This window comes from Symphodus melops (genome assembly GCF_947650265.1).
Source record: "Symphodus melops genome assembly, chromosome: 15".
Lineage (NCBI taxonomy): Eukaryota > Metazoa > Chordata > Actinopteri > Labriformes > Labridae > Symphodus > Symphodus melops.
The window spans coordinates 21,867,863-21,880,455 of record NC_136705.1 but is presented as its reverse complement, the minus strand read 5'-3'; the positions used below and the strand labels follow the sequence as shown (position 1 = coordinate 21,880,455).

Genomic DNA, 12,593 nt, shown 5'->3' with positions numbered 1-12,593 from the left:
TAGGCCTGTCAGGGCTCAGTGTGAGCCTGGTGCTGTGAAACCCAAACACACCCTCACACAGCTCAACTCTGGGAGCCAGTTCAGACTTTTTAAAGACAGACAAACATTTATGATGAGAAAACTCGTATTAAAAAGACCCCATTTGTTTGTACTGAAATCATGTCTTTATTCTTCACTTAAAATGTCACATTGAGAAAAGTGTTTTTTTTTGATACCGTTTAAGATCCACATAATTCTCCCCGGGGTTACACACACAGCTGTAAACCTTGAACTACACACTCTTTCACTGCACTGTTGTGTTTTCATTGTAACCGACTCTGGTTGTAATACTACTCACTTTCCGAGCTACGTGAGGGCACACGGGCAGCACAGTGTTTCTGTGGACTGGACTCTGCGTTAGATTCACTTTCACGTGTCGGCTGCACTGATGCAGAAAAAGCTCTGCTCTTTTTTACTGCAGCGCTGGTGCTCGTTAATGTCAAGGTGCTTCGTCTTTTGTCCACAGGTCGGACATTAGCGACTGAACCACTCGAGGCGGGTGGAGGTTCTTTAACATCCTGTTGTGGGTGAGTCTGAGGCTCACTGCGATGTTTGCCACTTGGAGCCTCTTCCAGTTTCCTCTTCTTTTTACTGTTAGTTTCAGATCCCATACTTTCACTCCTCCTCTGTTTTCTCTTGTGTGGTACAGAATCCAGCTCAAACGGGACCTGAACAAAGGGCTCTTTCACTGCAGGCAGCCTAAAAACGGATGCGTTTGCTCTCTGACGGTTAGCCGGGGAGAAACAGTCCTCAAACACATGATCGTCATCGTCGTCAGCAGAGCAAGAGGCGACACTTTTAGAGGCACTGGATGCCGTGAACGATCGCAACAGAGCAGAAAATGAGTGTCTGGCTCGTTTGGGGACTTTTTGTTCTGGAGGTTCTTCAGACAGCGGCGGGAGACAACCAAGAGAGTTCACAGTGTCAGAAACAGAACGTTCCTTAGTCTCTTTAAGGGATTTAACGCCTTTCAGTTTTCCCTTTCCAGATTTATGAAGCGACGAGCTCGGCCTTTTTTCTGTATAAATGTTCTTGTGAATGTCGGATTTGTGATCCCGACGAGGGCTCTCTGTCAAACCCGCAGATGAATGAGTCTCTGCTGGTTTTTTCCTAACTGATGTCCGTCTTGATTTTTTTTTTCCATTCCCTACATCATCTTCTTCGTCCTTGAATTCGGCACATTTCACTGGACTTGGAATCCGCTGCGGTGCATCGCGGCACGGCGACAGCCAGGGCTTCTCGGGGCCTTTCCTGTGGCACTGATCGTGACGGTTAGGGTTGGTCAAATCGACCTTCGTTCTCCCCTCTTCCTTGTCAGGGGAGTAACCTGGTTCAGCAGCAGAAGCACTCGAATCCTCATCAGACTGGTCATCTAAGTTAAAGAAAAGATAGCAATGATTGAGGTTGTCTCACTCACACGTTAAGTCGGCTCACATTCAGACAAATCAACAACTGCACTGGTACCCAAACCGAGCGTATCTTCCCCCTATGGGACTTTCAGCCCGCCAAAAAAACGAAAAGAAAACCAGCTAATTTAGACGATGCCGTTTCTAAAATCTGCCCCAAAATGATCCCAGTGAAATGAGAAAACACAATTTGAACTTTTCCCTCGCAAGTCGAAGCTGGCCGAAAGATCTTTTTTCATTGTGACTTTTACTTATTTTATTGTTTTCTTGACAACAACATTCACGCCACAGAACAGCGTGCATGCAAGCAGCGCCGTGCAGCAGACAGCAACGGGTGCCGCCACGACAGGGAGCTTTTCTAAAACCTGAACAGTACGAATACAGAACACAGGTCACGACACGTTTAGTGCTTACGTCACGTGAAAACGGGTTCAACTGGCCCAGATCTCAGGGAGGTGTGGACGTTATCAATATCGTCAGTTTGATGTAGATCTCATGGCTAATGGCACTAAAGTTACACCGAGTCACTGAGTTTATTTATCTTTGTTATACACATTTATAACAAAGAGCCTGAAATCAATACTCTGATGTGGTAGTTCTGAGGAACCTGTTGTGATAGACGGCCCTGTGTGTTGGGAAAGACTGAAAAACAACAAAAGCCCAGTTGTGAGAAAATCCCTTCTGTTATTCTTACACTTTAATTTGAAGACGGTTGGTGTGCTGCCGAGGGACGGCTTCAGTCCGGTGGGAGAGCAGGATTCAACCATCTGAGAAGCTGAAAGACAACAAGGAATATGTGCATTTTTTAAAACGTATTTTAAAGCTCGTATAGTGGATAGAGTTGGAGAGAGAGCGAGGGCGAGGGAAAGGAGCCAAAGGCTGGATTTGAACCTGGGACTACAGCCTCCGTACATGTGGCGCGTACGCTCCTTGTCAGTGCCTGTTGCTTCTCGTACCTGTGGGTGAGAGGTTCTCCCGCTTCTCCTTCATGGCCTTCAAGCGCTGAGCCATATAATCCGATCGTTTCAATGCAGGGCTGTAAACTATTCCGTTCTCCTCGTCAATAATGATGGGTGACAGTTCTGTGGCTGTGGATAAAAACCATCAAAGAAACATCAACATATGAAGATGTTTTTGTTTAAGTTTCCTAAAAGGTGTAGAGCTGTCATACCCAGAGCCTGTTTAGGATGAAGGTCTTTCATCATCTTGTCGAGTTTTTTCTTCATGCGTTTGTCGTTTTCAGGCGTCTTCTCTGGAGAATCTTTGGGCTGCATACAGCGATGCTACGTGATCCAAACCCAGAAAACAGTTTGTGAGAAGTGAGACGCCAAACGGGATTATTTCAAGTTCAACATGTTTTTTATCGAAACTCTTTTTATGAATCTTAAAATCATGATAAGAAAAAACTGAATTTATCACAACAGTGAAACTTTCCAGAAGTCGTTTTGACCAACTTGCTCCAGTCGAACCAGAAAGTTTCAATCAAAAGGCGGAAAACGAATTTGATTTGCATCATGAGAAACTCCAGTGAGGAAAAAGTAAATTCAGTTTGACGAATAACTTAAAAATAATAGTTGCTAATCTTTTTTAAACTGGTTGTTAAATAAATAAAGATTTAAGATAGATTAAACATATTAAAGACATCTGTAATGTTGACTCTCTCTCTCCATTTTTAAATCTTATCTCTTTTTAAACTGGTACCTGCAGTCTGACCATGAAGCTTCCTGTCGCTGTTCGTTGTTGTTTTTTTTACCTCTGCTTAGTGAAGGAGCCTTTAGATCAGCTGTCGTGTTATTATAAGTACGTTATAAATGTAAATCTGTTTTACAGACTAAACTGTAACAACATGTCATGTTCTTTGAGGCACCCGGGTCGGAATCTCAAAGTCAGCACAACTTGCGGCTTGAAACACTGATTAACGATGACGGCTTAACCTGTGACACCAACGTCAACCTGTTCACCTGACTGTACTCACTTTCTTGTTCTTTAACACGGGGTTGCTATTGTCATTTAAGGCCGGATACAACTCCTCATCCACACGCACGCCATCCTCGTAACACCTGGACATCATGGAACCAAAAAAAGGAATTAAAGTCTCGAGACATTAAAGTCAAAACATCGTACGAGTGGAACATTTAAAGGTGGGATTATTACCTGCCGACCCAGAGAACAGAAACAAGCCGCACATTACTTTTCTTGGCTTTCCTCCACGTGGCTGGATGACCATTCTTGAAGACGACATGCGTGACTTGTTTATTGAATGTTTTTGATACCTGTGAAAATCAAAGTCATGAATGTTTGCATCACTTCAAAGGACTGTCATTTCACACGGCGAACATTGTGGAAACCCCGGGCACATTTTAAGAAAGAAAGAAAGACGGACAGACAGACAGACAAGCTGCCATCTCACCTGAGCTCCCATCTCCTGTAGCTGCTGAACAAATGGTTTTGCATAGTTTGCAGTTTTTTCCGATGACCACACATCAACATAGGCAACAACATCTGCACACACATTAAAGAGAGCCATGAACTTAAACAATAGGTCACACGCTCTCAGCTTGATTAACTACAGGAAGCCTAAGATAATGTACTGTACCTTTAAGGACTGGACTTGTGGTCATTACTTGCTCCAAGATTCACCTACACAAAAACAATGAAGACACGTTTTTAGGTGGCTTTTTCAAGGTTAGTCGCCTAAATAGAGGCTAATAAGTGCATCACTGTATTTGGTAGTTATATTTTATTTCCCTCCTTCTTTATACTCGTCTCAGCCAAGAATCCATCACACCTCTCCAGTTCATCCAAAACGCAGCAGCAAGAAACTAACCTGACTTTAGAGACGATGTTCTGTTTCACCTCACCTGCACGAAGTTTTACTTTCATGTTAAGATCTTACTGATTGTTATTATAGCACAGAGGGTATGACAGCCTATGAAGTTCAAAGGTCTGCATTATCAGGCCCCTTTAAGTTTGTTTCCTGGTCGAGGTCCAAGACAGGAGGCTTTCTCGTCCCTCACACTCGTAGCGTGGAAAAGGAAATGTGACCACGCGTGACAAAACCTACGATGAAAACATCGCAGCGCTATAATCGCTTACTCTCGATTATCTTGTTGCCATGACAGCAGAACTAAAATCACATTGATATTAAGGGGTCAAAAACATATTTTAGGTTTAAATGTTACATAAGATCAGAGTAAAGGTAAATGTTTAAAGTGTTTGTTACACGTTAGCAATAAAATGATAAATCACACCTTCATTATTTATTGTTTATGTCAAGATCACAAACAAACAGATAACAGGCCACAGTGATCTTCACTATAACTGTGCAATCTGCCCAAAAGCGACAACATATCCAGATTTTCCCGACATATAAACCTGTACTGTCTTACGCAGCTGTGAACATTTAGCAAACACATTTCCCCCTGAGATTAATAAAGTATTTCTGATTCTGATATACATCCAGATTTACACCCGGCAGATATTTGACTGGACAGTAATAAGATTAGATAATCTAATGATAAATGAAATGAACAGGTTTACAGCAGCAAAGAAGAATAGTAGAGAAAATCACACAGTGCAAAATTGAATTAGATAAAAATGTAAAAATATATATAGATAAAAAATAGTTAAAAGAGTCAGTTCAAGTTCAAGCTGTAAATCTGTATAAACTGAATGAACACTATCATGCACACAGTGCATATGAGGATGGACATGTTATAGCACAATTAATTATTATTGTAAAATAAAAATACAAATAAGATCAGGCGACATCTTATAATATTATTATTATTACACAAGAGTTAGATGAGTGAATTGTCTGTGAGATATTTTATTATTACTGAGTATTCTGAGTACATCAATTAAATCAAAGCTTTTTGCTATTCAGATATCAGCAACTTTAAGTCAAGCACATTCAGTGTTTTATTCCTAAGTCGATAAGAACAGTGTAAATAGTGTTTTATAGTTTGTTTGCAGATTGTTTTGCAGCTACATTAGCGAGCTAACAACCTTCAGATTAGTGCTGCTGAGGATCTCACGGGTCAATACTTCCTCTAAAGCACCAAACACAAGTGTGTCTAATCATGAACAGTACACAGACACCAGAAGGACTTATCGAGACCATTCAGTGAACTTACTTTATGCAGCAAACAGGTTTAAAATGTTTCCAAAAGAGCAACGGTGCACATAGTTCGCGCTTTGCAGTTTGTGACGCAATGCATTCTGGGACAAATGGACGTCATTGGCTGAGGCTAAGCATACGTCACGTCCAAAACCAGAAGCGAGGGAACAGGAAAGTGTCGAGCCCTCCAAAGGGCCCTACGAAGGCCACTTGCAAAAAACTAAAAATGTAACTTTTTGTCGTTTAATTCAATAGGTTTCCGTGTCTCTTGACAGGCAGCATCACTACTTTATAAAAAGGAATTATTTGTCAGCCAAAGGTGTCGGAAAATAAGTATTATCAGCTTATCTGGCATCTTAAAATAAGAGATTTAGGCATTTGAGGTAACAATCAGAAAACAAATACTTAAATGTCCTATTACTCCAGTTTTCCTAAAACACCCTGTTTACACCTGGCTTTGGTGATCTGAACAGCTAAATCTTATAGCTATAATTCTTTATCAAACTCAAGAAATGTTGTTGTCTTTGTAAGTCAAATGAACCACAATCAATTCACTGTAGAAGATTACACATTTTTTAATATAAATGCCATAAATAAAGTTTAATAAATGGACACAACACAACAGTACAACATCCATTAAAAAAATCTCACATCACGATGCACTTTTACGTTTTACAGTTCAGTACCAGATACAGTCGGTGACAAAGTCAAGTATAAACATATAAGAATATTCTGTTTATAATTCAGAGCTACTCAAGTAAAATGTCAACCACTGCAATCTTCACCTCAAAACAATGACAATAGGCTATACAGTCTCTACAACACATTAATCCTATAACTACATCCTAATACACGTACTGTAACATCAGGGTCAAACAGAGTTGCTCCTGCTGCTCAGAGGCACGGATGTTCGAGACATTTCCATGTGCACGGTGGACATAGGGAACCTCTCACACTCTTCTTCTAGATGTCGGCAGCGGCAGTGAAGCAGTATCTCGCGCACCTCCTGCTTAAAGTTGGAGTTGAGGAAGCCGTAGATGATGGGGTTGATGCATGTGGAGGACATGGCCAGCAGGTGGCAGAGAGAGAACAGTAGGTTGTGGTGGCAGACTGGCAGAGCATCTTGATTCCAGTCTGACACCACATTAAAGATGGTGAGAGGCAGCCAGCAGAGAGCGAAGGCTGTGACAAGGGCAACCAGCATGATGTTGATTCTGCGGCTGTGGGTCATGTGCTGGTTCTCTGGGGTCCTGGCACGGTCCAACATGTCTTTGCGGTGGCGTAGCCTCACAAAAACTCTGACATAACAAAGCAGGACCAACAAGAGTGGACCACAGTACTGGAACAGCAGGAGCCATGTGGTGTACGCGAGCCTGTGCTGCTGGGACGGCCAGTGCTCTAAACAGGCCTCCATATGTGGAGAGGCTGCGACATAAGAGGAAATGCTGTGGTATGAATTTTGAAGAGTGGATGAGTTTATTAAAGTGTAGGAAACAGGTGAAGGTGGAGATGTAGGGAGGTAAGCCCCAGGAGAGGTTAGATGATTCAGAGGAGACGGGGGATGGACTACGTTGGAGTAGGGCTCATTTGTGAGGAGCTGAAATGCCAAGAAAGGCGAAGAGGTGAGTCCAGCAAGAATCCAAATAAAAAATATCACAATATAGGCTTGAGGGATGCTTGGTTTCCATCCAGAGGGGTTAATTATCAGCTGATGTCTCTCTAGAGCAATGAAAACCAAAGACAGCACTGACACAGTCACAGAAACACACTGGATGAACGGCACCAGGCGGCATAACAGTGATCCAAACACCCAGTGATCCATGAGTGTGTATATGACAGTGAAAGGGAGGCAGAAGACGCACACCAGGATGTCAGAGAATGACAGGTTGCAGATGAAAATGCTGGTGACGTTGACTTTCTCTATGTGACGGGTGATGATGCAAATAAGACCGATGTTCCCCACAATCCCCAGCACCATCGTGACACTGTACCAAATGACCAAACACACTGTGAGGAAAGGAGACATGTGGCACAGCTCATTGTGCTCGGAAACAGCAAGGTCTGAGAGGAACTGGGTCTTATTCTCCAACCATTCCTGTCCAGACTCGTGGCGTGTTCCTCCCTCCTCCCATGGCAGGGACTGCGTCGTGGCGGAGGTGTTGAAGGGCGGAGGAAGAGCTGTCGACAATGCAGAAGACCAGCTCGTGTTGCCACTCAAGGACATGTCACCAAGATTTCAGTGTCACAAGGCCCAAGGATCAAACTGTCCATCGCAGCCGAGCAAAAACAAGCATCTGAGACAAAGAGAGAGAGAGAGAGCACAGAGGAGAACAAAAGTGATTCATGAGCAGAGAAGCTCCTGTAGGTCAACACATCTGTTAGTGAAGAAAATGAGTAAATGAAAGGTAGGAGGTGGATCCTGAGGCGGAGGAGGGATAAAACCCTGCAGAGATGCTACTGTATGTGTGAGGTCTTTTTCTGGATAAACTGGCAGGCAATTTATAATATTCACACTTTTTGTTGTGTTTATCGACATTCGCTTCAGATTCTGACAGCATCAATAAGTTGCATCTGGCATCCAGGAAATAATTGGATGTCCTGCCTTGCCTGCACAACTGGATACCTGCATACACTCTATGCTCTGTGTGTGTTTTCCCCCCATCTTTCATCCTACATGGCATAACTACGTGTTTGGCTGAGTTGGATTTGACTTCTTAGCTGAAAAAGATAAACCAAGCTTACTCTTGCTTACTCTACATTTTTTGAAGCACTGACATATCTACATGTTCAACCATTTTTCCACTGGCTTTTTGGTTTTAACAATGTGTTCGTTGAACTATAGAAGAGCGTGGTAAAAAACAAGGATCGTAGCAGCATTGCTTCAAAATCAGCTTGAGGTGCAGCATGAGGCGAAATCCTGAAATCCAGTATATTTGATGTATTCTCATTAAAATCACCAACAGTGTTTCAGTATATGGGCTGTGTAGAAATGTAAAGAAGTGTTTAGGGACATCATAAAGAGAACGGATCTAAACATAACCCACAGTAAAATGTAAAAGAAGATTGCATGCTGTTAATCTTTCTATAGAAAGAGGCTGTTTACCATTTATAAACATCCATCTGAGTGATCTGATATTTTGTCTGACTTTCGGTTTGGTGTGAAATGTTTGTAAGTGCAGCTGCTTTGTTGGGAGACACATATTTTGTGCTTTCACACTTGAACAAAACTCCTGAAAAAATCCTGAAGTTTTCAAGATAAGCTTCACGAGCGGAGACAAAGAGCGGAATATTCGCTCAGATGGCGTTTCTCCTGCAGTTCACTTGTACTTTTTTCTGCAGAAAGTCCAACTGAGCTGATGTGAGAACCCAGCAGGCTGTCACAAGGAGAATTTACTGATTGATGCACGACCATAAACTGTATGTTCACGACCGGCACGCGAAGACATTGTGTTTTCTATTAACCAGTAGGCTATTCTCTGGTCTTTTGTTGATATTGTGATTTAGGCAAATAATCTCATGATGGTCGTATAGCGGGCTCTGCTGCTTCATATGCCACTTCTGTCTCCTTCTCTTGACATCATGTCCCCTGACTCCCCTCTATTTGAAAGAGATTATCATTCAGATCAGGAGTGCAAATGTTAAAATGGCAGTAGTGCTGTTAAACTGACCCTTCTGAAACGACCTGCATTTGCAACGATGGCCATTGTGGTTTATAAAACGTCCTTCCAATGGCCACCAGGGGGAGACTGCTGGTTGCAAAAGGAAGATTGATTGAGGCCAGATGAGACCACGACCCTACTTTGAGTTGTTTGATTACTAAAGTAAACACTTTCCTTATGTTTCTATGGCGTCAACCAGGTTTAAAGTCTTCTTCACTACTCAGTGAAGTTCATTTAGTAAATTGTGTCTCCATTTAGAGAAACACTGATGGCTGCCTGCAATTTATATAATGTTAGTCCTGTACAGCAGTGTGTGTAACAACATGTATACAACCTGCCCAAATGTGATCTCCTCTGGTTCGAGAAGGGAACATCGCCCAATATATTTGAGACCTCAAAATGGGTTTTCACAAAGATGGATCTGAGTATTTCAGAGAAAGATGTCCAATGCTGGAGAAATATTTAAACAGTGGTTCAATGATTTATCATTATCATCATCATTGTGTGGCTTTGGCGAGATTTCTGCCAATGCCACACTATTGTCTTATTATCATAAGTCAACAAGGGATTACAATGTTTATTAGTGTGTCAAATCACAACCTTTGCCCAGACTATCAAATCTTGAAGACTATCAAATTGATTTCCTTGAAAATTGGTCAACACTGGTCCCAGAGTATCCCACTGACTTTAGCAATCCCTTGGCTTTAACTGTTGCTCAAACACGAGGGTCTCAGTGATTTCTTGACTACTTTTGGATGGATTGCAAAAAATGGCTTTTCAAAATAAGAGTTTAATTACAATTAATAATAAAGAAATGAGGATCTTTAGTGAATATACACTACAGATATCTATAATTAACTTTACTGCCAAACTATTCAACTTTTCTAAAAATATTTTATTAAATTTGAGAACAAACTGCGAGAAAAAATAACACGACTGCAAGGACTAATATGAGCAAATTAGAGGATTCTAAAGTAATTTGTCCTCAGCTATACAGCATTTACACAAAGAACTTAAGTTTTTGTTCTTCTTAATCACTCTTTTCTTCTTCTATCTATGTGAAGATCTCTCACACGTGTCAGTTCTCCTCCCACAAACGAATCCTCCAGTGAAGTTTCAGGACTGAACATAAAAGATTAATGACAATAAAATTACTGAGCAGAGACTTCTTCTCATGCAGACAGTATGTCAAAGTGGAAGGGCACGACATTGTCAGGATCCTAAAATTGGATGTTGGCTCCCTCTCCTGAACCCTCTACCGTTTGGAAGACGAGCCTGTCATTTTCTATTAACCGCACACACACTTAGCTATCAGTCCCTTCACACTGCATTGTTTCTAACCCGTTCTGTCAGTGTGTTGAGTGAGCTGCGGGCAGCGTGGCACTGCACTGACCATCCTTTGTTCATGAAGGGGGAAGAAATTACAATGTCACGAGTAACCACATGTAGAAAACCAGCTGCAAAGAGAGTGGAGATCCCACACCAGCAGAGTAAAGAAGAAAAATAGCCAATTAGATGGGAGATTAGAACCTGTCATGTTTGATGTGATGCTGAAGGAGCCAGCATGTCACTGTGCTCGTAGCCTGCACAGCAAAATATCGCTCGATAAGGATCACTGTGACATGGTGAATCATTTTCACCTGTTTCATCCTGCTGAAGTGTCCTCCATCTCTGAGAAAACCATGTGCTCTCAGTGTTCGCTTAATGTCAGCTTCCTTGAACCAGATTCTCCTCGGTTTACGTACTTGTGTAAATTCTGAGAATAGTTTCAGAATACAGCCATTGATTTTCATTTATTTAGCTCTTAATCCCCACTGGCATCATTTATCTGTGTAAATATTTTGTCACACTGAGACTTAGCACAACATTGTCCTTATCTCACAAATATTACAGCAGTATTATTATATATAAGTGTGAAAGTTTTTTTTTTTTTTTTAAATGCACAGCTGCATTTCATTCATTGCATTTCTTTAATTTTGCTGTGAAATATGTGGGTTTTTTTAATGCATGGATGAAAGAATTGGGAGTTCATAAGTAGGAGCAGTCCCACAGGTTTTATCTTTTTTTGCTTGTATTTATCACATACGGTGTAAATGATATAATGGTGAATAAGTTTGCACACCTACGAGTACAAATAAAATAACCTGAACCTGAACAAATGAATGATTTAGACTTTTATGAATAACAAGGACAAAAAGAGGAAAATCCAGCTTGTTAATATTCCCCTCTTTGCAGTTTCACCCAAAAGCGTCTTACCCTATGATTGGAGTTGCTTTTCCCATTTTTATGACATTTTCAAAATCATGTCTTTTACATTTTTAAGACCGATTTTTCCAGAATCATCATCGTGAGTTCATGTTGCAAAAACATCCACCGAACTGAGTCCATATTTTGCAGTTCCCACATGCACAGTATGGGGCTATTTGGTTCAGTTTCTTTCCTGCAGCCTCCTGCATGTGGAGAAGCAGGCTAACAGGCGGCAGGCACCTTAATGTGCACACCCTGAGATGATGGCTCGTACCTCATTATTGCTGCAGCTGTCAGGGACTGAGTGGGAGAAACCTAACGAGACATTATCACCACAGATGCTGTCAGCTGATGTGTTTTCTCCACAATTCCACATAGTATATAAAACATGAATGCAAATAAGGTGCATTATATTCCATACTTCCATTTGGGTCAGGTGTTAGGGTGAGAATAATTTAAATTCAAGGGATGAAATACACCCGCACATTTACAGAAACAGAACTACAACAGAAAAGAGCAACAACAGAGCATACAGTAAATGATGATCAACAAAAGAAAGCAGCTTTACAATGACTTTCCTGGATATTTTGTGCAGAAGAAGAAGATCCTTATAGTGCAGAATAATAAAGCACTTACGTGTCACTTCACAGCCAAGATGACCGGGGAAAGGACTCCGACTATGTGAGAATCCAGGAAGATGATAGTTGAAGAAGGACTAGCTGAACATCACAACAAGCAGAATGTTTCTGTCAGCAGAGAGGGGAGCAGCGCTGATATTTGGCTGTCAGACCCCTTTGGGTGCCAGAGACCCTCTGAGCCCTGCGCTCTGCTGTCTCACAGTGGTGGATTCACCCAATTACATCCTGATAGTGCTGTTACATGAGCTGGCAAGAAATACCAGCTTGATCGAGTTAAAATGTCATTTTCAGTGAATTTTGAAAAATTACAGGCACGATAAAAAAGCAGGGTTGATTATTTACTGAATATGCACAACATACACTGTTTTGGACTTTAAATATGCAGAGGCCGGTCCATACAAAGACCCAGAAAGACATGAAAGGCATGCTGCATGCTGCATGATCTCTGCAGGGATTAGATGCATTTCAGTCAAACTTTATCTGC

The 12,593-nt window shown here is 41.6% G+C and overlaps 2 protein-coding genes across 4 annotated transcripts in view; both read right to left on the bottom strand.

Moving 5' to 3' along the window:
• Positions 1-5,683, bottom strand: part of mcph1 (microcephalin 1) — a 30,633-nt gene extending 24,950 nt beyond the window's left edge. The window contains exons 1-9 of one of the 3 annotated variants that reach the window (XM_079363440.1): positions 5,582-5,683; positions 4,042-4,085; positions 3,856-3,947; positions 3,600-3,718; positions 3,421-3,505; positions 2,617-2,728; positions 2,402-2,533; positions 2,140-2,220; positions 338-1,411 (exon numbers count right to left, since the gene is read on the bottom strand). In XM_079363440.1, the coding sequence (XP_079219566.1) occupies positions 338-1,411; positions 2,140-2,220; positions 2,402-2,533; positions 2,617-2,728; positions 3,421-3,505; positions 3,600-3,718; positions 3,856-3,947; positions 4,042-4,066 (1,720 nt within the window). In that variant the 5' untranslated portion in view covers positions 4,067-4,085; positions 5,582-5,683. Of the gene's footprint in view, positions 1-337; positions 1,412-2,139; positions 2,221-2,401; positions 2,534-2,616; positions 2,729-3,420; positions 3,506-3,599; positions 3,719-3,855; positions 3,948-4,041; positions 4,086-4,272; positions 4,557-5,581 lie in introns of those variants that run through there. The other 2 variants (XM_079363441.1, XM_079363442.1) reach the window with 2 other exon arrangements.
• A 473-nt stretch (positions 5,684-6,156) lies between these two features.
• LOC306836424 (neuropeptide Y receptor type 4-2-like) lies at positions 6,157-12,270 on the bottom strand. The gene is made up of 2 exons (XM_079363485.1): positions 12,108-12,270; positions 6,157-7,859 (listed from the first exon to the last, which is right to left on the bottom strand). Exon 2 carries the CDS (start codon positions 7,787-7,789, stop codon positions 6,437-6,439), a length of 1,353 nt encoding a protein of 450 aa, XP_079219611.1. The 5' UTR covers positions 7,790-7,859; positions 12,108-12,270; the 3' UTR covers positions 6,157-6,436.
• Between the last annotated feature and the right edge of the window lie 323 nt (positions 12,271-12,593).